Below are 25944 nucleotides of genomic sequence, written 5' to 3' on the forward strand. Positions count from 1 at the left end.
ATTAGTTTAATTTTAACAAATTAATAAGGCAAACAAGGAAATATAACCAAGCTTTCGAATTCCCCACTTCTAATTTGTTGTATGGAAAGCTTTATCATTTGACATATTTTGCATAACTTATTTTAATCATTTAAGTGTTTTATTGATTGAATTTTGATATTTTTTTTAGTCGGTGGAGCTCGCCACTCTCCCAATTCCAACTCATTTAGCCATTTCGCCATTTCGCCAAGTCTAAATTAAGCTATGACACAGAAGTAAAATTCAATAAATTAAATATTAATCTAATATAGAGTAAATTAATAATACTTAACAATCTTGAGAATATTATACTATCGAGTAAAATGGAAAGAATTCTAAAAAACATCATTGATCCCTACTATAGTCCAATATTTTTTTCCTAGCATATTTAGATTGAAATCATGTTCCTATTCAGACCAATTAACTAACTATCCTCAAGGTTAATACTGAAACAATCTTACGATTAGAAAGACAAACAAAATAATAACTGCCAACCAGAAGAACCTCCCTACAAATCTATAACTTTTGAGCAGCACAACGCTTGTATGCAATAAATGCTGCAAAGTGCATACAAGACATGTAGCCTTAGGCTAATGAGACTACACAAAAGAATGATAATTCTGTCCTATAAATACAAATATTTAGGCAGCACTAGATTTGCTATAAGCAGAGACATCATTATTTACTACTACACTACACAGGTTGCCAGTGAAGCTGCCTTGAGCTCCATGTACTCTTGGTGGGTGAACAAGGAAATATGATGGTTGGAAGCCTCTTACTCTCCTCAAGATGAGGAAAATCGATTGTATAATGAAGTCCACGGCTCTCTTGCCGAGCAAGGGCGCTGCTTACGACCAGCTTCGCACAACAAAACAGGTTCCTCATTTCACAAACCTCCAGAGCCACCATGGTTGGCTCCCATCCTTGATGAAACAAGTACTCTTCCCATGTTGCTTCTAGCTCACTGATCTTTCGCTCTGCAGTCTCGAGCCTGGTGGTCGACCGAACAATTCCAACGTACTTCCACATGATTAGTTGTAACTGTTTCCTTACGTCCTTTGTCATTGATATGATTCTGCTCATGAAACCATTTCCAAGGGACGTAGGCACAAAAGGTCTAGCCCACCTATTTAAGGCACCAGAATCAAGACTAGAGCTCTTCATATGATCAACAGAGGGCTCAACTGCCCTTCGTGCGAAAACTAGAGCTTCGAGCAATGAGTTGCTAGCTAGACGGTTGGCTCCATGTAACCCTGTGCATGCAACCTCACCTGCAACATATAGACCCTGCACATTAGTCTCCCCTTGAAGCCCCGCACGAACGCCTCCACAAATGTAATGAGCAGCTGGAACTACGGGGATTGGCTGGCATGTAATGTCCAAACCATGTTTGAGGCACTCAGCAGCAATGTTGGGGAAATGGGAGAGAATATTTTCCCTGGGTTTGTGACTGATATCTAAGAGCACATACTTCTCATTTCGCTTTTTCAGCTGGTCATCTATGCTTCTAGCCACAACATCTCTCGGGGCAAGCTCAGCTCTCTCGTCATACAATGGCATAAATCTTTCCATACTTAGATTATACAGGATACCTCCATCACCCCTAACGGCTTCAGTTATAAGAAAAGCATTTTCTCTTGGCTTGTCTAGTCTGATTGGAAGGCCTTCATCAGCTAAGGCAGTTGGGTGGAACTGCACAAATCTGCATTAGATAACAAAATATTACAGCCATAACTCCTATCATCCTCTTAATCATTCCCCAAATCCACCCCAGGAAATGAAACATAACTAAAAATTAGCCAATGTCACATGAACAAAGCTACACCTGCATCCTCTAAAGTCGAAGAAATGCTAGGAATGTCAGATGATGTATTTTGTATTTTTATCCATCGACCAAATTCAGCAATAATCATAATAATAGGCATAAACTAAATCACCATGATTGAGACGGTTACTCACTCCATGTTGGAAATTACAGCTTGAGCTCGATGAGACATGGCAATTCCATCTCCCGTGGCAACCTTCAAGCAGATGTTGACCAACATTAGAGAAAATATATCCACCATACAAGATTTGACTGCATGCAAGGTTCTGATGGGAACCAATGAGCTATAACGGTATTGAAAGATAAAAGAAAAGAATTAAAAGTACAATAACCTCAAGTATTGGAGGTACTTGGAGAGTCCCTCTCTTGAGGAGATCATCCAAATCTGAACTACCAAATAATTGCCTAATACTATCTCTTCCCATCCCTCTATTTTTTACCAAGTTCTTGGCTAATTACTACTGTGCCCCTTCTATTCTAATAATAGTCCTAGTAGATTCTAACTCAAATAGACATAACTAGTTTCATTTAGAAGGTTAGATTGGGAAATGAAAGGTACCGGGGGGTTAGTTGTTGATGGATACATATGACCAGCTCCACCTGAGGCAAGTAAAGTCACCTTTGAAATAAACCGTGTTACCTGGAGGCACACAAAAGGAAAGAAATTAAAAGATGGAATATATGAATTGTTTTATGACTTTAAACTGTGTCCTGATAATTTGAATATGTTTGGGGATGACTCGAGATATCACCTCTAGTGTTTCAGCATTCAAAGTATCAACACCAACGCAAACTATGTCAGAACCATCCTGCAATATTAGCATCATCATTTCACATTACTGCAATTAAAGCATTCGATTTGTACTCTTGATATTTCTGTGATGTCTAAATTTCTCATATTTTATTCTAATACAATTGCTAAACTCAGCAGAAACAAGAGTAATGTATTAGAACAAAAAATTTATTATTGATAGTAACAGGGAAAAGCAAACCTCGGAAGTAAGCAAGTCAATTGCAAAATGGTGCTCAAACACAAAAATATTAGGATCCCTGACAACTGCCTCCAAAAGAGCCCGCTCGATTTCCCTTCCAGTCATATCTGCAGCATGAACAATCCTGCAATGAGAGTGTCCCCCTTCCCTTGCTAGATGCAAATTACCATCTTCCCCGTGGTCAAATGATGCACCCATAGCAATCAACTCTCTGATTCTGTCAGGTCCTTCTGTACATACAACCTAAAGAAAATAGGCATTATCAGATGAAAGCAAGAAAAAAAAAAAAAAAAGCTAATGAACTTTCAAAATGTGTGAAGGTATGGTATACAAGATGGAAAATAGAAACGTACTCTAACTGTTTCCTCATCACATAGATGAGCCCCGGCTACGATGGTGTCCTGCACATGACTTTCAACAGAGTCTGAAGGACAAAGAACAGCACTAACACCACCTTGAGCATAATTCGTATTGCTCTCATGAGGCTCAGCCTTGGTGATCACAGCTACAGATCCATGCTTTGCAACTTCGAGAGCATAACGAAGGCCAGCAACTCCACTACCAATAACAACAAAATCAAAAGACTTTGTTGAACCGTCACTCAAGCATGCTGAAGTGACTGCTGTCAGAGTTCTCCATTTCTCATTAATTATAGATTGGGAAGTCTTGCTTCTTTGTACATGTGAGAACTTACTTAACCCACATGACCTGGATAATGTGCCAAACAATAAGTAAAATGAAGTCCATGGTGTTAAACTGTAAGAGAGTGAAAAATTCTAAATGCCTACCCATGTAACACACGAAAATGTCTTCCTAATATCTTCAAATGCCTAAAGAGAAGTAGAAATTTGCATCCCACTATGAAGTACTTATTTCGTATGTACAAAGAATTCTATTCTTCACATATTTTATTTGCTTATAGGACAAGAAAACGAACACATATCTCAAAAATTCATCTTACAATAGTAGCAAATCAAAATTGTTCTCAGTTTGTTGATGTGCTTGTGCATCTTCTGACATAACAGATGCAACAGTTTATGATTTCAATTTGTCCATATTCTAACATAACAGATGCAACAATTTATGATTTCATCGAACAAGCATAACCAGATACGAGAAAATAAAAGTATCAAACAAAAAACCAAAAGATTGTCTTATATAAAGTTCTTTAGTGTAATGTCAAAGTTTAGTGGACAGAAAAGTCACTCCCTGACCAGTGACCCCATTATATTTGGAGGATCAATTCTAATATCAACTTTAGAACTGTGAAATCCAATTATTTTCCAGCTGGACCCCATAAACAAACATGATTTTGACAAAATGGTAGAAGTGATCCAGGCAGGAAAGCAGTAACTACAATTTATCTTTCTGCATCTCACCAAATTGCCTAATCATAATTTGTCACATGAAAAATTCTTCCCACTTCTTTTTTGAAATATTTTAATTCATGATAATCTATGTTCGGTATCTATGTCCTCTACCTTGAGAACTCATCCTGCAAGCATCTTTTAAAAGCTATACTAGCATCCCATTGGGCTCTTCTACAACCTTGCCCCTTCCAGTCTACCGCCCGGCAGAACAGTTTGCAGCTCCCAACAGGTATACATATCGCCATTGTAGCCCTGCAGCCAACAAGGGTAAAAGAATGTCATGCATCTGTGCTTTCAGTAAGACGCTTCATTTCAAAATCTTATTTGATTCTGAGTGATATACGCCCGGTTCATAGAGAAACGTAAGAGAGAACAAGAAACAATTGGGAGCCTTAATCACTTGCAAATATCCTAAATGTCTAAAAAGATGAAAACACGGTTTAGCTAATTTTCTTCATTGCATGCACCACCTCTTCCATTCATTCACGAGCTTCTTTAGCCCCTAAAATTACCCACAACCCACATCGCGTTCTACTTTGAAATTCATACAGAAACTGACCCAATTCAAGTAATTATGATCTCGACCCCTCTAAATTGGAAAAACTACCAAAAAAGGAAAAAAGAACAGAAATTCCAAAGACCAAAAAATCAACATCCACCGAGCTTAAACAGCGTTAAAACAGATATGCATCTGGTGGACATGGAAAAGTCAAATTTCCTTCAACACAGATGAAATTGTTATCATTACCTGCGAAAACTGCAAGAAGACGTTCAATCAAACAGCTAAAAGGGATGGTAGCTAAATCCCAATATGGGTTCTGTTGTTCTTGATGAGACAATCAAGAAACGTAACGAACAAGAAGAACAAGAGAAACACAAGAACAGAGAGAGAGAGAGAGATTTCGAGAATCTTCTGGATAGAGAAATTGCAGGTGTTAATGGGAAGAAAATAAATGAGTGGAAGGGGAAATGGAGTTGAGAAAGGAATGGCAAAGAAGCAGAGGCGCACAAAACTTTGCCCACTATTTGCTCGATGCGCCACACCCATAAAAATGGCGCCATACCATTCTTAAATGCAACAATCCCAATTCCCCAATGCCATATTCTTCTTCAGCTTTGCCTTCCATCTTTCTTGTCGTCTTCCTTTTCACTGAGAATCAAAATAAAAAAGGAGCCGTCTTTTTCTGTTCTTTTCTTCTGTTTAGTTCTGTTCAACCAGACTTTTAAAGAAAAGCTTCTTTACTTTTTTTCCCCCTTTTTTAACGAGAGAAATAGCTTGGGCGAGAGAATGCGATTTTGATCTTTAACAAATAAATTGTTTTTTAGTGACTAAAAGTGTATTTTAAAGTGATTTTAAAATTACAAAAATGCTTTTAACGATTTTAAAATCTCAAATAGGTATAAATTTTTCTTTTATTTCTATTTGTCATCATTATTTTTTTAAAGTAAAAAACTTCAGTTTAGATAACGAGTTTAAATTTTATTTGATAAAATGAATGCTAATTGACATATATCAAATCAAGGTAAATATCAATTTATATTTCTAGGCTTTAGAAGTTATATAAATTAAAATCTTGAACTAATAATTGTATTAATTTAAATCCTTAATTTTTCATCCATTTTTGTATCAGGACTACAATAGACATAGTCATCACTAAAGCGATACGGTATAAAATGCAATTTGTGCTTTAACCTAAGCATATGGTTAGATTTTACTTGTTTTTCGGGTAGGACATTAATTATTTAGTGGGCTAAAAATGGGTCATACATACAAAAATTTCTAATTTATGCTCTCCTCCAAATTTCGTTCGACCAAGTGAAATTTATAATTTGAGTCAACTAAACGTCTAAATTTTCATAAGCCAATCAATTTAGATCATTTATTACGATTAACTTTGAAAATCATCTATACATTCATTTCAAACGTGTGTAGACTTCAAGTGTCAATTTTGTAAAATTAATGGTTATAGTAAATGTATAGACAATTTTTTAAGAAAACTATATCTAAGATTCTAAATTAATTCATTTATGAAAGTTTTGGAGTTTAATAATGGTACAATTATAAGTTCCACACAAGATTTTTTCCAAACAGAACATAATGAAAAGGTAAATTGATACGTTTACAAAAATTCCAAGTTTAAATTTATACACCCCTAAAGGGTATAAAATTGATATTTTACCCAAAAAAAGAATTATGGTTTAGTAGTTATTTAGCTATATGGTCATTATCTTATTTTTATTAAGGTTCAATTACAATGTGTAGTTATTAAAGTCCCATTTGATAATCATTTTTTTTAAAAAAAAATTAAGTCTATATCATTCACATTTCTTACGATGATTTACATTTTTTTTTTTAAATACAATGGTTGAATTCTTAGCCAAATTCCAAAGACAAAATTTTTTTTTTGAAAACTACTTTATTAGTTCTAAAAAATTGGGTTTATTTTTTAAACCATTAGTGAAAATTAGATAATAAAGGAAGAATTTGAAGGTAGAAGTAGTGTCTATAGATTTAATTTTAATAAACAAAAATAAAAAATAAAATAATTACCAAACGAGTCTAAACTTTCATGTTTATATTTATTTAGTATGACGACTTTTAACCGTGTAATAATGTTTTAACTTTTAAATTCATTCTGTTTGGTCAATAAAGTTTAAAAGGTGTCTTAGACTTTGAATTTAAGACAAAAGTAACATAAACCCTAATTAATGAATAACAAATTATGTGGTAAATAAACTTAGAAGAAAGAGGTGTTGGCCATCCAACATGGGAAGAGTCAACTTAATTTAATTGGGCAAACAAAAGAGAAAAACAAAAGAGCATATATTATGGGGATGGCATGCATGGAGGCTTGTAAACCACAATGATGAAAAGGGGATTTGGAGGCTAATAGAAAGTCTTGGGGGAAATAAATAAATAAAGTCATTGGTGATGAACTCTCTAAACCTAGCAGCCCCATATATTCAAAAATTTCAATGCCATCTTTTTTTAATGAAAGTGACAAATTATTTTCCCAGGTTAGAAATGCCTATAATGTAAGTGAGGACCACTTGCACAACAAAAGATAAGGAAGGGTTGGACAAATTTCATTAACCTAATTAACCTCACAAATTTTGACATGCATTTAATTTAAGGGGATATAACTGTTCACACAAGGTTTCCAGAGAAACTTTAGTTGGTGTTGGTGTTGATGTGATGTGGTTCGATCTCTAATACTTGATCTTCTAATTCTCTCAGTTGGGTGAATGTGGAAGAAAAGCATCGGAAGTCTTGAGGAGTGTTTGTGTCTTCAAGGGTCTTCTGTTTCAAATGAATTCTCTCTGGTTCTAAAAATGTTGACCCCACAAATGAAAGAACTTCTCTATTTATAGAGTTCTTAAGTGGGCTTCGTGGACTTGTACTTGGTTGGTCTTGGCCCTAAACCTAAATAATAATATCAAATTAGGCCAATTTAATCTCATCTGATTCAACCGCGTGGCATTACCGAAATTTGTCTTCAATTCAATTCGAGACATATGTCAACTTCTAATTTGACCCAAATTTAATGATTTAGAATTTCGTCATTAATTTAGTAAACAACATGGCAACTTGTGATTGGTCCAAAATTCTATGGGTAGATGAATCTCGAAAAATATAAAGTTGAAATCAAAATCCAAATACATTTATTCGTGAATTTGATCTCAATTGATGTGTCAGTCATACTATGAATTTAGTACATAAGTTTAACTTGAATTCGGGATAAATTTTGGAATATGCCCAAATTTTAATTTGAGATTTTATCCTTAATAATTTGGCTTGAGGATAAAATGTGATGATTTGGATTTTGGGATAAAATTGGGAATATGTCCAAATTTTAATTTGTGATTTTATCTACAATTTAAATTTGATTTTGAATAAAATTTGGAATATGTCCAAATCTTAGTTAGAGGTAAATTTAAGGACAAAATCTAATAAAATCAAATTAGATAAGAAATTTGTTTAATTTAATTTGACATTAGGATAAAATCAAATTAGGAAGTCTAATAAAAAAATCTAATATTTTGAATCAAATCTTTATTTGATTTGGATTTCCTAATTTCTTATGAAACCTAAGAACCTCTATAAATAGAACCCTAAACCCCTTTATTATCCTCATCCATTTCTCTTCTTCTAATCTTTTCTTTATCTCCTTTTCCACTTTTTCTTTCAATTTTTCTTTCTTTCTTTCTTCCCTTTTTTTTCATTATTTATTTTTGTAATTTTCTTTCCCCTCTTTTTTTTTTCTTTCTTTTTTTTTCCTTTTTTTTAAAGAAAATTTCGTATTTTTTTCTTTTTTTTCTTCTTCTTTTTTTTACTTGCCCCATTACTTTTTTTTTCTTTTTTTGCGTAGGTTTACTAACTTGTCCCCCTTACTCTTTTGTAAGCATTAAAGCACAACTCAAGGGAGTACAACCGTTTTTTTTTGGCTAGTCGACCCGTCAATAATCTCGAATGGTGGGTTTCTCCTCTCATAAGCTTGGTTTTATAACAACAATTCTTTTTTTCTCTATTTTTTTTTTTTTGTTGTAGAAATGTTTGGGCACATGACTGAATATTTACTGCACATAAGGATGACAACTCTCTCATACTTTCACCCTAGGGAGGATCCCGATAAGGTCTACCTTGTAGCACCGTTCGCATATCCTGATCGTCGTGGGAGGGGCCCCACCAAGGCTTACAGCTCTCCCATGCTTTCACTCTAGGGAGGATCCCGATAAGTTCTACCTTGTAGCACCGTTCGCATATCCTAATCGTTGTGAGAGGAGCCCTGCCAAGGCTTACAGCTCTCCCATGCTTTCACCCTAGGGAGGATCCCGATAAGTTCTACCTTGTAGCACCGTTCGCATATCCTGATCGTTGTGGGAGGGTCCCACCAAGGCTTATAGCTCTCCCATGCTTTCACCCTAGGGAGGATCCCGATAAGGTCTACCTTGTAGCACCGTTCATATATCCCCATCGTCGTGGGAGGGGCCCCACCAAGGCTTATAGCTCTCCCATGCTTTCACTCTAGGGAGGATTCTGATAAGGTCTACCTTGTAGCATCGTTCGCATATCCTGGTCGTCGTGAGAGGGGTCCCACCAAGGCTTACAGCTCTCTCATGCTTTCACCCTAGGGAGGATCCCGATAAGGTCTACCTTGTAACACCATTCGCATATCCTTATCGTCGTGGGAGGGGCCCCGCCAAGGCTTACAGCTCTCCCATGCTTTCACCCTAGGGAGGATCCCGATAAGGTCTACCTTGTAGCACCGTTCGCATATCTTGATCGTCGTGGGAGGGGCCCGCCAAAGCTTATAGCTCTCCTATGCTTTACCCTAGGGAGGATCCCGATAAAGTCTACCTTGTAGACGTCTCTGCAAACTTCTCAATTCATGTAGATTTCTTGGTCTTGGCATTTTCTAGATGGCATCAATCTTGGATTGGTCTATCTCTATCCCTCGATGTCTCACAACAAAGCCCAGAAACTTTCCTGAAGTTATGCCGAACGCTCATTTGAGGAGGTTCATATTTAACTTGTACTTTCGCAGACGATCAAACACGGTTCTTAGATCTTTCAAATTGTCCTGTCGTAGCTTGGTCTTGACCACAAGGTCATCCACATAGCACTCCACGTGTTTATGCAACATATCGTCAAACACCTTCTGCATGGCATGTTGATAAGTAGCGCCAACATTCTTCAACCCGAAAGGCATTACCTTATAATAATATATCCTTTTTGAGGTTCGAAATGCCGTCATTTCCTCGTATGCGAGGGCCATTCGTATCTGGTTATATCCAGAAGATCCATCCATGAAGGATAAGGCTTCATGTCCCGTTGTCGCATCGACCATGATCTCTGTGATGGGCAATGGAAAATCGTCTTTCAGGGATGCGTTGTTTAGGTCGCGAAAGTCTACGCAGACATGAAGTTGTCCATTCTTTTTTCTAACTGAGACAATGTTGCTATCCATGTTGGATATTTAACTTCATGAATGAACCCGACCTTAATCAGCTTATTGACCTCAACCTCAATCTGGGGGATAAGTTCTAGCCGAAAGCGTCGTTGAGCCTGCTTAATGGGTCGACACCCCTGTTTGATCGCAAGATGGTGGACTGCTACTTTTGGATCTAGTCACGGCATCTCTTTGTATGACCAGGCGAAAACATCCCTGTATTCGATGAGCAAACTCATGTATTCGTCCTCTTCCCCTTCCGAGAGGGATGCATTGATGAAGGTTGGACGCGACTCTTCTACGGTGCCTAGATTCACTTTTTTTAGCTCGTCCACCGTGGATTGACCACCGTCCTCTAGACCTTGCGGAGAGTCTTCCACTTCCTCTTCGGTCATACCTTCTTCGGATTCTTCGGTGATGGTGATGTGGTGGCACGAAGCTTTTCCTTCCTTTTGTTCTAAATTTCCATTTTGAGGATTGGTGAAAATGACGTCGCGCCTCTTTACTTTAAGCATGCCCTTACTTGTGTTTAGAGTAACGAAGGTCTTTCTCTTCATGCGTGAAGGGACGATACTACGAATTTCTCCATCACTTCTTGCCTTTCCTGATGGCTTCTGGTTCGATGACCTTTCAGCATTTTTAAGGTCAATTCGTCGCCAATGGACGCTCGAGGTATCGGCCCCCTCTTTCTTATAGTCATTTTGGGGGCATTAAGGCAGGCTTTTCCCTTCCCCTTTGTCTTACTAGGGACATATTGGTCGAGGGGATCTTCAACCCTCTCGTGCTTCAAGTGATAAAAAATGAGAGCGCGGGGTTTTCCTTTGCTCTCCTTTGGAGCTGCGCCTAGTCTCTCGAAGGTTGACGGTCACTCCACCATCGATGATTGAAAAATGATTTTCTCATTTCCTTCATTCGGTAGAGTCAACCATCGAAAGACTGAGCGTCGAGTAACTTTGGGAATAGTATGTGGGCTTCTTCTTTTTGCTTCTGTCATGCTTAACCTCTCGAAGACCAAGGCGCGTGCGGCAGACGGTCTAATACGGTCGAAGGCTAAGGCTCTTTTATCTTTGCCCTTCTTTTTTCCTGTATCATCGACTTCTTCTGCAGTGATATGATTGTTGTTGGCCACTTTCCCCTTTTCCTTTATGATTATGCAAATTGGCTTTGACGGCTCATATCTGAGTCCCGCCCTCGATGTGGGTATAGCGTGTCTTTCCTGTAAAAGCTTCTTTTGGGTTGGTGAGAGTCGGGGTTGCTCATAAATCTTCAAACTCTTGAACTCAATGTGAGTTGTGAAGTCATAGCCTGCCTTCGCCAATAACTTGTAAGCCTTGGGATCGAATCCGTCTTCAGTTCGCCTCTCAGGCAGCTTTAACCCCATCACTTCCGCCTCCGGCTCATGGACTTCTTGCTTCGTTATCGGCGTGAGGGGTGTGATGAAACTCTCATTTAGAATTTCTATGTTGCCGACCTGCAAACCTTTTGAGCATTTCATAAAAGGTGATTCACCCTTTTTTCGACTCGACAAAGGGTCATAGTGCAGAATCAGAGGTTTTGAGGCTTTCTCGCCTCTCACCACGAGTGTTTCTTCAATGCCAAGGGATGTCCTATTCTCTTTTGGACTAGAGACTTGTACCTTGCTACCCGCCTCTTTCTCTGTGTCTATTGGTGACCTCGACCGGGATCTACATGCTTTCTTTGCCAACAAGTTCTCTGCTGACATAGTCTCACAAGAGTTCTCGCTCTTTAAGTAAAATTTTTCGTCTGCGAAGTAAGACTCGGCCTTGGAGAATGGATTAAAATCTGCTTCAACCCTCTTAATCCCGTCTTGGTAAAACTTGCAACTCTGATGTAGTGTCGATGTAATCACACTATTCCCATGAATCCAAGGGTGTCCCAATAGCATCTTATAAATGGTCTTTGAGTCTACCATATGAAATAGCCCGTCAGCCTTCAGATCGCCAATGAGGAGTTCCAAGCGTATCATGCCTATCGCCCTTTGGTTGCCTTGATTGAAACCCTGAATTACTAATTTACTATTTGATAGCTCTTTCATGAGAATGCCCAACTGTTTCATAGTCGTCTTAGGCATTATATTGACGGCGGATCCGTTGTCGATGAGGATTCAACCAACTCTCTATTCTCGAATGTATCTAGAGACGTACAAATGCCTATTATGCAATTTGGATCCCAGTAGCAGATCTTCGTTTGAGAAGCCTATGGATGTGAAACACGAGGCATAAACATGTGCTGCGGAGGTCGATGCACCAGATGCGTTGGATTCTAACAGTGCCTCAATGAAGGTCATCTTAGCTTCTCGCAGAAGTGAGAGCAGGTCGTCTATGTTGAATGGTGACGAACCATCTGGTTCTTTTGTCGACTTTAATGGGCCTGGAATGGTATCTTCTTCTTCCATGGTACTAATAGCATGACATGCAGCAACCTCTGACATCTCCTCTGAACCCCAATTGCAGAAGTTCTTCAGAAGAAAATCTGTTAACATCATCTGTTGCCTATGATGAGGAACATCCTCGTCTCTCTCGTCGACAGCCTTGAGCCTTCAAGCCGTCTTTCTATCATTCTTTTTTTGTGTCTTTCTCCCTCTCTTGTAGCTTCTATGAGAGTGTAGCTCTTTTTGGGTAAAGTTCAGTCTTTCCTTCTTACAGCGCGCCACAAGGATCCAACCTTCGTTATCGTCATCGTCAACGTCCTCTCCTCTGTTTTGAGGATCTGTAGCTTAGACCTCCTGCTGAAACCGCACTACCACAGGTTCGAAGGTCCCAAACTGGACCGAGCTCTCCCTATCTTCATAATATATGATCGGTGCCGCCACACTTATTGTGATCGTCACTGCAACATGATTTATTTGGACCACCTCGTCCAGATCCAACTCCATTTTCCTCTCACGGGCCAATTTAAGGATCAATTCCTTCAGTACAAAACATTTTTAGACTGGGTGGCTAATGACCATGTGATACTTGCAGTAATTGGGATCATCCACTTTGCCAGCTTGTTTTGGTAGTTTACATTCTGGTAGCTGGATAAGGTAGTTCTCTAGTAGTTGCTCAAGCATATCTGCAACGTCAGAGTCAGGGAACCGACAGACTTTTTCCTGTCACTCCTTTAGGGTTAGGCGACGTCTTTCGCCTCCTTCATCTTTCTTTTCTATCTTCTTTTCTTTTCCTTTTGAAGAGAACTTCAATGGGGTCGTATTAATGACTATTGATTTTTTTGTGGCACCTTTCACAATTGTCTCGGCGCCCTTCACCTTCTTCTTGTCTTTCTTTGGTTTGTGGCTCAAGAAGTCCCTCATTCGGGTCGCCAATTCTTTAAAGGTACGGGGCTTTCCCTGTAGGATATAGAGGAGTTCCCAGTGCATACCCTGCGTGCATATTTCTACAGCAGATAATTCGGTGAGTCGATTTTTACAATCCAGACTCAGAGCTCTCCATCGGTTGATATAGTCGATGACTGACTCCCCTTTCCGTTGTTTGGCATTTGTTAGCTCCATCATGCTGACGATGCGTCTAGTGATGTAGAAGGAATTCAAGAATTCTCTTTCAAGTTACTCCCAACTGTCAATCACCTTAGGCTCTAAGTCTGTGTACTAGTCAAAAGTGTTTCCTTTGAGGGTTCTGACGAATTGCTTGACTAGTAGATCTCCCCTTGTTCCCACATTCTCGCATGTTTCTATGAAGTGAGCGATATGTTGCTTTGGGTTACCCTTTCCGTCAAATTGTTGGAACTTTGGGGGTTGATACCCTGCAGGCATTCTCAGATTGTCGATCCTCTGGATTTATGACTTGGAATAGATGAAGGAAGTTTGAGTCGGTCCTCTATATTGAGCTCTTATGGAGGTCATGATCATATCTTGTAGTTGTTGGACCGACAGAAAGGCCACCGAGGCTGACTGTTGCAATTGGTTTTCTTGCAGTACCGTCTTCCCTCTTGTCAGTTGCTTTGACCGTGGGTCTTGGCTTGATTCAGTAGCCTTTCGAGACTGCATTTGTTATCTCAGGGCAGTGATCTCATGGTCTCTCTCCTCGACGGCTTTCATCAGAAAGTTAATCTTCCTTTCCATTTCTACCATGGCCGCTTCCGCCATCACATCTACCATCATGACAGAAATCACATTTGGCAGTGAATCTTTTTTCGGCTTGCTAGAGCCAGAAGTAGAGATATCAAACAAGGGGTTTTCCTTGATGACAACCCCACTTTTTGGGGGTTCCATCATTTTCCTCAAGATGTTGTGGGCGATGATGGAGCTCTGCTCTTGCTCTTGTGTGACTTCTCTTGAACGGCTATAGGTGACAGGTCTCATGTATGAGCCGTTTGTGGAGGAAGCTTTGGATGCCATCTTCTTAGGTGTCATTTGCCTTGTTTGTATACTGAGAGAGATGAAAGGTAGAGAGGTCCCACTGGGCGTGCCAATTTGTTCACATGAGGTTTTCAGATAAACTTGTTTTGTGGAGTTGAACTTGAGTTGTTGTTGATGTTGAAGTTGATTTGATGCGATGTGGTTCGATCTCTAATACTTGATCCTCTAATTCTCTCTCAGTTGGGTGAATGTACTTGACTTGAAGAAGAAAAATATCGAACGTTCTTGAAGTAGAAGTCTTGGAAGAGTCTTTGTGTCTTCAAGGGTCTTCTGTCTTCTGCTTGTTGATGAATTCTCTCTGGACTCTCTGAATGTAGAAAATGCTAACCCCCACAAATGAAGAGAACTTCTCTATTTATAGAGTTCTCGAGTGGGTTTCGTGGGCTTGGGCTTGGTTGGTCCATGGGCCTGGCCCTTGGGCCCAATTAGTTGGACTTAGGCTTGGTTGATCTATAGGCCTGGCCCTTGGACCCAATTAGTTGGTTTTGGGTCTGATTTGAAATTTGGGTCAAATTCAGCCTTTTTCTGTAGTTTGGACTTTAAACCCAGATAATAATATCAAATTGGGCCAATTTAATCTCATCTGATTCAACCGTATGGCATCATCGAAATTTGCCTTCAATTCAATTCGGGACATATGTCAACTTCTAATTGGACCCAAATTTAATGATTTAGAATTTCGTCATTAATTTAGTAAACGACGTGGCAACTTGTGATTGGTCCAAAATTCCTCATTCAACAATGACATTTCGATAGAATAATATGGAGATCATGCTTGTCATCTATTTCATACTTCATTGTAATTTTATGTTCATATGATGAATTTTTTTACTCATTTTTTTTATTTTGAAAATGAATTTATTTGTGTTGAATAATCATCCATTCAAATTTCATCAATTATAGAGTTGAAAATTATTTTTAAGAAGGAAAATTATATGGAGAAATATTTTTTTCTTTTTAGTATAATAAATATGGGTTAAAATATTATTTTGAATATCTAACCTTAAAGGAAGGGCGCGTGTGTAAATATGGTTAAGTTATGCTTATGTTAGTGGGAGAAACTGTTTTTTTAATGGAGATTGAAGTGGGAATGTAATGTTTAAGTATAAAATCAAGTACCATGAGGTAATTGAAAATTTATTTTCATTTCTTTTGCTTTTTTATTTAAAATTTTAAGAAAACAATAAATAAAAATTATTTTGAAACATTTTTTAAAATAGAAAGAACAATGAATAAGAATCTACATAATTTAATTTCTTATTAAAGAGAACAATAAATCGTAAAATAAAAAACAAGAAAAACAAAGAACAATAAACATATATGTTACCGAGTCTTAAATTATTAGAATTGAGATATCAAATATCAACTATATTAGGTGTCATTATCATTAGTATTCTTCAACGATTGAGAACATCGAAAATGTCATAAGGTAATTTCTCTCTACCTAACAATATGCTTCAAATTTTCATATAAAAGTCTTAGAATATATGTGAAGGACCCTCCTCAACGGTTAAAAAAAAAAAAAAGTCAGCATGCCGCAAACAAGAGCTTAGCTCAATTGGTGTGGGTACGTGTTGAGGTCCAAGAGATATGTGGTTCAAGTCTTCTACTCCCAATTTGTGCTTGAAAAAAAAAGGTCAATATGTCAAAATATACTTTCATTAAAATATAAAATGGGGTGAAAAGACTTTTCACAACTATGATATATAATATCAATGTAAAAGATCTTGGGGAATTATGTTGGTTAATCTAATTCAATCATTGACTTAATTGTACTAATGAAATTTAATTGTTCCATAACCCATTAGAGAGAAACCCTAATGTCTCAATTAGTTAATTAACCTAAAATTGTCAATTAACCCTAATTTAGTTCTAAGATGCTTCCTAATGACATTTTACATCAAATTCCTAAATTAAAGTCAAAATTTTCATTTAAGATTTCTAGTTCTTACAACTTCATTCCAATTATGCTATAGAGCTATGAAATTTTGCATGCAAAAATCCAACAAATTTGAGCTATTAACTCATTTCTATAAGATTTTATTGAAATTAAAATCAAGAACATTCAAGAACAAGTAATTACACAAGATGAAAATACAAGAAAAAGCCTCAAGAATTTACTAACCTAACAATATCCCTAAGAAAGAAGATTACCTAGCCATGAAGTGGTAGATTCTTGAAGAAATCCATTGAATCAAACAAGAAATTGATACAAGAATTAAAGAAATTACATAAATTTCTCTCAAAATCATGAAATTGGGTTTCTCCATCATTCTAAAAATTTATTTATCTCTCTGCATGAATTTCTGAAAAATTGGTTTCCAGTGGTTGTAGGTCGCAACGTTGCAACCTTGAAGTGACGCTGGCTTGACGCTCTCTTGCGAAAAGGTGCGCATGAACGCGCAATTTTTTATTTTTCCATCAATGTTCATAGCATTGCAACGCTGAAGGAGAGCGTTACGATGTTGTCCTGTATATCAGCATTCTACCTTTCAGCGTCAGGCAAGTTTCGGGCGTAGGCTTAGCGTGAGCGTCGCGACACTGCGGTTTTGAGTTGAGGCATGCGGATTTATTTCAACTGAGGGGCAAAAGTGTAATTTTCATTGGTTTTTTTCTTCTTAATTGATTCTTTGCTAATTTTAACTCCTTTTAGCTCCAAATTTCTTCTAAGGACTCCAAAAGTGTCAAGATTAGATTTTACCTATAAATTGACATATAAAGCAAATTAATAGTACAAAATTGAGGGATTTATGCACTAAAATGTAGTTCTTTTTAAGACCTATCAACATGCTACACCAAAAACTAAAATTCTCCTTTATTCCCTTAAAATTCCTACTCATTTTGGATCCCACAATCCAATCTAAGGTCGTAGAGAATAATAGGGAAGATCAAGTGGTGGTCTACAACTTATTGGTGCTTTGAAGGATTGAAGAGTTCAACGAAGGTATAAATTCAAAACCCTATTTTCTCTTATTGAACTTTCTTGTTTGCTTGAATTAATGGAATTAGAGTGCTTAATATCCTAATTTCTTCCGCATGTCGAATGTCAACACCATTAGGATGCTTATGACCGATGGATAAAGGCCAACAAAAAGGCCTGCACCTTCATCTTGGCAAGCTTAACTTCTTGTCTAAGAAGCATGAGACCATGGAAACAACAAGGGAAATTATGGAATCTCTACAGGAGATATTTGGACAACCATCCTATCACCTCCACCATGATGCTCTCAAATACATTTAAAAGTGTTGGGTCAATCTGTTCGAGTACATGTCCTGAACATGATGGTTCAATTTAACGTGGCAGAGGCAAATGGAGCGGTCATAGACGAGCACAGTCAGGTTGCGTTCATTGTGGAATCTCTTCCGAAGAGTTTCCTACAATTTCGTAGCAATGCGATGATGAACAAAATCCAATATAACCTAACAGTCTCCTTAATAAGCTACAGACTTACCAGTCTCTTATGAAAATAAGGGACTGGTTGAAGGAGAGGCAAACATTGCCCATTCTAAAAGAAAGTTCCATAAGCGTTCATCCTCTAGAATTAAGTATGTTCCTCAATCTTTTGGTTCGAAGAAGATTCGGAAGGAGGGAGGAGATAAGGGGAAGACTCCCGTCGCTGCTGTTCAAGGCAAGGGAAAGGCCAAAGTTGTGGTTGACAAGGGCAGGTAATTCCACTGCAACGTGAATGGATATTGGAAGAGGAATTTCCCTAAGTACCTCGCTGAGAAAAAGAAAAAGAAAAAAGGTAAATTTGATTTACTTAATTTAGAAACATGTTTTATTGAACATGATGAGTTCGCCTGTATACTTGATTTAGGAGCAACTAATCCTGTTTGCTCTTCTTTACAGGGAAATAGTTCCTTTCAGCAGCTAGAAAAAGGTGCAATGATGGTTAGGGTCTAAACAGGACACACCATTTTAGCCTGTGCAGTGGGAGCTGTAAAGTTATTTTTTGGAGATAAAATTTATTTTTCTTAAGGATTTGTACATTGTACCCAAAATGAAGAGAAACTTAATTTCTATCTCCTGTCTAATCGAACAATCTTACACTATTTCCTTTGAAAGTAATGAAGTGTTCATTTTCAAGAATGGTGCTCTTATATGTTCAGCTAGATTAGAACTGATGGAAAAATAGGCATGCGCAGCGGAATTGAGGATCAATTATACTCTTATTGCAAAAAAAAATAACATACAACCCTAAATTAATTAATTAGGGTTTTTTGAAATATTACTTTTAAAGCTCCCGAAATGCTTCTATCTCCACCCGAACATGAATCGGACAACCACTAGAGCTGACCTACTATCCTCTGGACTCAGAACCGGGTTGTGGGACCCAATGGATGAAGAAATCGAGAGAGAGAAAGAGATGGAAATAGGAGATGGATTTTTTTGGGTTGGGTTTTTTTTCAGCCCAATTTAGAAACTAATTTTTTTCAAAATTGTCAAAAGTTCTCTATCCAAATTGAAAGCCCAAATTTATAGAAAAAACCATGCAAAAATTGCATGAAACAAATTCATAAAAACCCAACACCTCAAAATTCACTATCTAAGTGGGTTTAATGTCTCCACTATAAGCCAACACCTAGCCTACTATCTTGTTAGTGGAATTATCCAACAAAAGTTTGGATTTTCCCACTAACTTTAGTCAAAGGGCAAAATGGTCATTTTGTCAAAGTCAAATTTTGACCGAAAAGTCAACATTTTGACTTTTTATGATTTTTTTCGGGTTGACTAATTTTGACCTCCCGAGCATGAATCCTATTCATTTTCTCGAAATTCAAATCACATTTGAATATAAGGCCGGTCAAAGTTTGACTTTTCAAAGTCAAAAGTCAATTCTTTGACTTTTTACATCTTTGACCATTTCCATTATTTTCGAGCTTCCGAATATGAGCGTATTCATATTCTTGATATTCAAATCACATTTAATCATTAAAGTTGTATCTCTAAACTAAAAACCGACCACTATATCACATATACTTGTTGGTTTCTCTCTCTTCACCTAATTCGAACAATTCGAATCATTTTATCATACTGTTCTAAGTTTATTCCATATGAGCTAGTAGGGGAACCTAATAGACCTATAGATCATGGGCTCCAACGATCCGAGATTAGCTGGCTAAACTCTTTTAGACGGAGTTAATCAACATTCGTTAATTAACGGGTCATTCCACTATAGTCCCGTAGTTGCACTCATCTCATTATAGATATATTTGTGTCCATATGATATAACCATGATTAGTAAGCTAATCCTTCACAAGTTATTCATAATTTCGGCTGGGTCATAAAAACCGTTTTACCCCCAAGACTACATCTTTTTCCTTAAGTTCCACTGATGAACAATTGGTTTAAGGTCCAAGCTATAAACCGAACCCCTCTCGGGCCAAGGAGAAGGTGGGGCACCTTGTTCAAGACCTAGATTCAGTACTAAAGGAAACAACCTATCTACTATCTCTATAACGGGTAGGAGTGAATTCTTCTATGTTCCCAGCTATCCACATGATCTTACCCCTGAAATGAGAAGCTTATTGTGCCAGCGATAATCACCTGCCCTCACCTATGAAGATCTAAGGATAATTCCAAATGAACAGGAGTTCATAGTTAGCTCGGGATTAAGATTAAGTTACCTAGGTCATTAATAAACGAAATAGTCAGTTTTATACATAAAACGGCGTTTAGAAAGTAAAAAGTGACTATTCCATGGTTCAGTCTTATGTAAACTCTTTACATAGGATGCCCCCATTTTCATGTCTCCACATGAACGATTTAGGATCACATCGTTTGTACTAACTACAAAATGGGCCGCATCCAGAATAAGGCGTCCAACCTTATTCATATACTATAGATCATTTTGGCTATATATTTGAACTTGATCCACATTTATGTCACTACATAAAGTTCAAACTTAAACTTAATAGCCTCGAATCCTTAGTTTATTGGATTCATGAATATAGAATTTAATTTTACTAAAGATTTTCAATAGCAGCTTTATTGAACAAGAATATGATATAACAAACTACGAGTTTTAGGACATAAAATCCAATAAGAACATAACTTATATGTATTAAGACCAACCAAAGCAAAAACAATTTTAAATCATGAGATGTTTAAAACTGCTGAAACTTAAAGTAAAAGGCAATGCATTTCTCCTAAAAGTAACAACACCTATCTTTGGCACTTAAGAATAGATCATAAAAACCTCAATAGGGTCGGATGTTTGGTAAAAATGGACTTCTAAATGATTAAAAGATGATTCATTACCACAATGTGAATCGTGTCTTAATGCAAAAATAACCAAAAGACCTTTTAATGGAGAAGGTTATAGGGCCAAAGAACCCTTAGAGTTAATACAATTGGATCTCTGTGGTCCAATGAATGTAAAGCTTGAGGCGGATATAAATATTTCATTTATTTTATAGATGATTATTCAAGGTATGGTTACTTATACCTATTAGGGCGTACGTCTAAAACTTTTGAAAAATTCAAGGAGTTTAAGGTTGAGGTTGAAAACCTATTAGGTAAAACTATTAAAACACTTTGATTTGATCGAGGTGGAGTGTATGTGGATAAAAAATTCCAAGGCTATATGATAGAACGTGGAATCCAGTCCCAACTCTCAGCTTCTGGTACACCTCAGCAAAACGTTGTATCAAAAAGGAGAAATAAAACCTTGTTAGACATGGTTCATTCAATGATGAGCTATACTCAGTTGCCTAGCTCAGTTTGGGGTATGCAGTAGAGACTGCAACTCATACCCTAAGCAATGTTCTTTCAAATAGTGTTTTTAAAACACCTTTCGAGTTATAAAGGGGGCGTAAACCTAGTTTGCACTAGTTCAGGATTTGGGGTTGTCCAACACACATGCTTGTGATACATCTTAATAAACTAGAACCTCGTTCAAGGCTGTGCCAATTTTTTGGATACCCAAAAGAAGCTAGAGATGGTATTTTCTATGACCCACAAGAAAATAAAGTACTTGTATCGACAAACGATACTTTTTTGGAGGAAGACCACATGAGGGATCAAAAACCACGTAGTAAGTTATTATTAGAAGAAGCTACTGAAGAATTAACAAGAGTTGTTGATGGAGCTAGTCCTTCAACAAAAGTTGATGAATGAGCTAATTCTTCAAGTCTGTATTGTCCTTCTCAATAATTGAGAGTGCCTCAATGCAGTGAGAGGGTTATATCACAACTTGACCGCTATTTGGATTTAACTGAAACTCAGGTCGTTATACCTGATGATTGCGTCGAGGATTCATTGTCAATATAGGAACTTGTAGATCTACCTGAATGGTTAAAACCCATAGGGTACAAATGGATCTATAAGAGAAAGAGAGATTGGGAAGGTACAAACCTTCAAAGCTAGACTCGTAGCAAAGGGTTACACCTAGAGAGGGGGTTGACTATGAGGAAACCTTTTCTCCCGTTGCTATGTTAAAGTCTATAAGAATTCTCTTGTCCATAGCCACATATTATGACTATGAGATATGACAAATGGACATCAAGACTGCCTTTTTGAACGATAACCTTGAAGAGAATATCTTTATGTCTCAGTCTGAGGGATTCATAGCTCAAGATCGGGAGCAAAAACTTTACAAGCTGAATTGATTCATTTATGGATTGAATAGGCTTCTAGATCTTGGAATATTATATTTGATATTGTAATCAAAACTTTTGGTTTTGACAAAAATGTTGATGAGTCTTGTGTATATAAGAAAATCAATAAAAATAAAGTAGTTTTTCTAGTACTTGATATGGACGTTATCCTACTTATTGGAAATGATGTAGGGTACCTTACTGACATAAAGAACTGGCTAGTGGCCCATTTCCAAATGAAAGATTTGGGAGCGACGCAGTATGTCCTTGCGATCTAGATCGTTAGGGATCATAAGAACAAAATACTAGTATTGTCTCAGACAACATATATCGACAAAATGTTGATTCGATATTCGATGTAGAATTTCAAGAAGGATTTATTACCTTTTAGGCACGGGGTTCACTTGTCTAAGAAACAATGTCCTAAGACACCTTAAGAAGTTGAGGATATGAGACGCATTCCCTACACCTAAACTATGGGCAGCTTAATGTATGTTATGCTTTGCACTAGGCATGATATTTGTTATGTAGTGGGAATAGTCAATAGGTACCAGTTCAATACAGGGTTAGACCACTGAACAACAGTTAAGAACATCCTTAAGTATCTTCAGATAACGAGGGACTACATGCTAGTGTATGGGACTAAGGATTTGATTCTTATAGGATACACCAACTCTGACTTTCAAACTGACAAGGATTCTAGGAAATCCATGTCAGGGTCGGTGTTCACCGTTAACGGGGGAGATGTAGTTTGAAGAAGCATCATGTAGGGATGCATAGAAGATTCCACTATGGAGGCTGAGTATGTAGTTGCTTATGAAGCAGCTAAGGAAGCCGTTTAGCTTAGGAAGTTCCTTACAGATTTGGAAGTTGTTCCAAATATAAACTTTCCCATTACATTATACCGTGACAACAATGGAGTTGTGGCCAACTCAAAATAACCTCGTAGCCACAAACGAGGAAAGCATATAGAGAGGAAGTATCACCTAATACGGGAGATAGTGCAATGAGGAGATGTGATCGTCATGAAGATTGCTTTGAAGCACAACACATCGCTGATCCATGTGCGAAGGCTCTCTCGGTTAAAGTGTTCAAGGGTCATTTAGAGAGTCTAAGTCTATAAGACAAGTATATAATATAATTTAGGGCAAGTGGGAGGTGTGTAATGTGTCACACCCCCTCCCAGAATCCCTTTCTATCGAAGGTAGGAACCGTGATTGATGCAAAAAATAAGTGATCGCAACTCCACTGCCATATCAAATTACAAGGCATGAGTTAAGACTAAAAAAAGCATCTTGCTCATAGTTAGATGTCCGCATGACACCCGCGGAGATAAGCCAAAATGAAGGTAAGACACTCAGATCAGCACAAGATCAAACCTAATGGATATATAAAGGAGAACTTTATTTTGTTTGAAAAATCTCAAACCAAAGCACATTTCTAAAAAATGAAATATAAGACGGTTTTGGAAATGAGTAAGGGACTTTCGAAGAATAAAGCTTGCGGCATCTTAAGACTAGAAATATTTTCATAGGGAGAAGAGTAAAACTCAAGTAAGCTTTGGTCTAGCAAAATGAGTTGAGCATTTTAAGATGTCTAAACGATGTAACAAAGCGATCGGATTTGCTAAGAGTCCTAAGTATATACTTGAAAACAAACTTTGTTTTGAATTTGGGGGTGTGATAACTTGTAGAAATACAAGTTATTTTGCCTCCTTTATCTAAAATAATTAGGAAAAAGCTCTAAAAATGCGATGATTTGCTAAGAAAATTCATAGAACTAATTGCAGCATGTGATCGCATGCACTCAATGCTTAATCTGTCTATTTTAAAGCTAAATCATTTTGTTTAAGTGCAGAATGACTGATGATGTGATCAAATGAGAAATCTCAACACTTACACATGATCGCATAGCAAGGCGAGTTGGTGACTCTAGGTGATGAGATATGGCGCAACACTTGGGCAGTAGAGGTCAAATCAGAGATTGAGTTGGTGGCTGATAAGAAAGCTTCGCTGTAGAGCCAATGAACTTCTGATGCGTGTTAGGAGATCACATCAGGGTATGAAATTTAATGCACCTTATCAACACAATCATAAGTAAGAGAAGAAAAGCTATCCTCGTCGCCTATAAATAGTCATGAAATCGCCATGCGAAAGAAGAGAGGATGAATGTGCGAAGAGAAGAGTTAAAAATACAAATTCTGTCAAATGAACCCTTTCTCTTACATCCATTCAACAACCTTAGTTAGAGCTTCAGTTTCCTATGGCAGTAGAAGAGGAACTCCATCTTTCAATACTTACAGTCAAGCAATCATCTAAGAAGCCGAGGGAAACAAGAGATTGTGTACCACGGCTTGACTCCCTTCCTTTATTTTCTGTCTTAAAGTGTATTTGTATTGTTTAAGCATTGCAAAGACTTATTTCTTTAGTATGAATACATATTCATTTCAACTTTCATCCATAATCTCCTTATTCATTATGAGCAGTGTTGGGTCGTGTGTTCTAAAACTTGCAGTTTGTAAAGTTAAACACATTCTATTAACAATAAAGATGTTATTCAACATTTCTTCAATAAAATTGTTATTGAATTTTTAAATTGCATTCGTAAAGACTAAATCCAATAAACTAAGATCCATGGCTATTACATGAATACTTGAAATTTATGTAGAGACATAAAGATGGATCAAGTTCGAGTATATAGCCAAAATGGTATATAGTATACGAATAAGGATGGGTGCCTTATTCTGGTAACACTATTGGATGCAGCCTACTCTGTAGCGGTTATAAGTTGTTGTAAGGGTGCTACAAATGAAATGATCCTGATTTGTTCATGCATTGACATGAAAAGTGGGGGTATCCTACGTAATGAGTTTGCATTAAGATCGGACCAAGAAATAAGCCACTCTTACTTTATAATGTTGTTTACCGTTTAAAGACTGACTATTTCGCTTAAATAACCTAGGTAACTCGATCTTAATCCTGAGCTAACTATGAACTCCTGTTTATTCGAGATTATCCTTAGATTTGCATGGGTAAGGGTTTGCTTAACAACACAGGCTGAATAAGCCTCCCATTTCAGGGGTAAGACCAGGTAGATAGCTGGGAACATAGGGTGCAATGAGGAATTCACGCCTACCCGATTTAGGGATAGCAGAAAGCTTGTTCTCTTAAGTACTGAATCCAGGTCTTGAACAAGGGGCCCTACCCTCTCATTGGCTCGAGAGGGATTCAGTTTAGTGATTGGATCATAAACCAATTGTTCATTAGAGGATCAGTAGGAACTTAAGAAGAAAGACGTTATATCGAGGGTAAAACAACACATTGACCTAACCGTTATTACAAACAACCCGTGAAAAGTCGACTTACTGGTTATGGTTATATCATGTGGACACAAATATATCTACAGTAAGGAGAGTGCAACTATCAAGCTATAGTGGTGTGATTTGATGTTAACGAATACTGATTAATTTGGTCTAAAGAGTTTTAGCCAATTAATCTTAAATCGTTGGAGCTCATGATCTGTAGGTCTATAAGGTCCTTCTACTAGCTTGTAAAACATGAACACTTTGAATTATTAAATTGAGTGAATTTAGAACAATATCGATTTGAATTGTTCAAATTGAACATCCCGGAACACTATCAATTTGGGTTTGACTGAAGCCCGGAACATCATTTCTGATGATGGGGTCGAGGATCCATTGTCTTATAAGCAAGCAATGAAGGATGTTGACAAAGATGAGAGGATTAAAGCCATGAACCAAAGAATGGAGTCTATGTACTTCAATAATGTCTGAGAACTTGTGGATCAACCT

General features: G+C 37.4%; 1 protein-coding gene across 1 annotated transcript; it reads right to left on the reverse strand.

Annotated features, from left to right (window-relative positions):
* Window positions 1-502: 502 nt before the first annotated feature.
* On the reverse strand, window positions 503-5404 carry AO (L-aspartate oxidase). The gene is made up of 8 exons (XM_039034897.2): window positions 4954-5404; window positions 4317-4457; window positions 3189-3543; window positions 2836-3078; window positions 2596-2652; window positions 2403-2483; window positions 1978-2039; window positions 503-1720 (listed from the first exon to the last, which is right to left on the reverse strand). The coding sequence occupies exons 2-8, from the start codon at window positions 4448-4450 to the stop codon at window positions 712-714; spliced, it is 1941 nt and encodes a 646-aa protein (XP_038890825.1). The 5' UTR covers window positions 4451-4457; window positions 4954-5404; the 3' UTR covers window positions 503-711.
* Window positions 5405-25944: the final 20540 nt, after the last annotated feature.

The sequence above is a fragment of the Benincasa hispida genome, chromosome 6, assembly GCF_027475165.1.
Source record: "Benincasa hispida cultivar pf3 chromosome 6, pf3_genome.v1.1, whole genome shotgun sequence".
Taxonomy (NCBI): domain Eukaryota; kingdom Viridiplantae; phylum Streptophyta; class Magnoliopsida; order Cucurbitales; family Cucurbitaceae; genus Benincasa; species Benincasa hispida.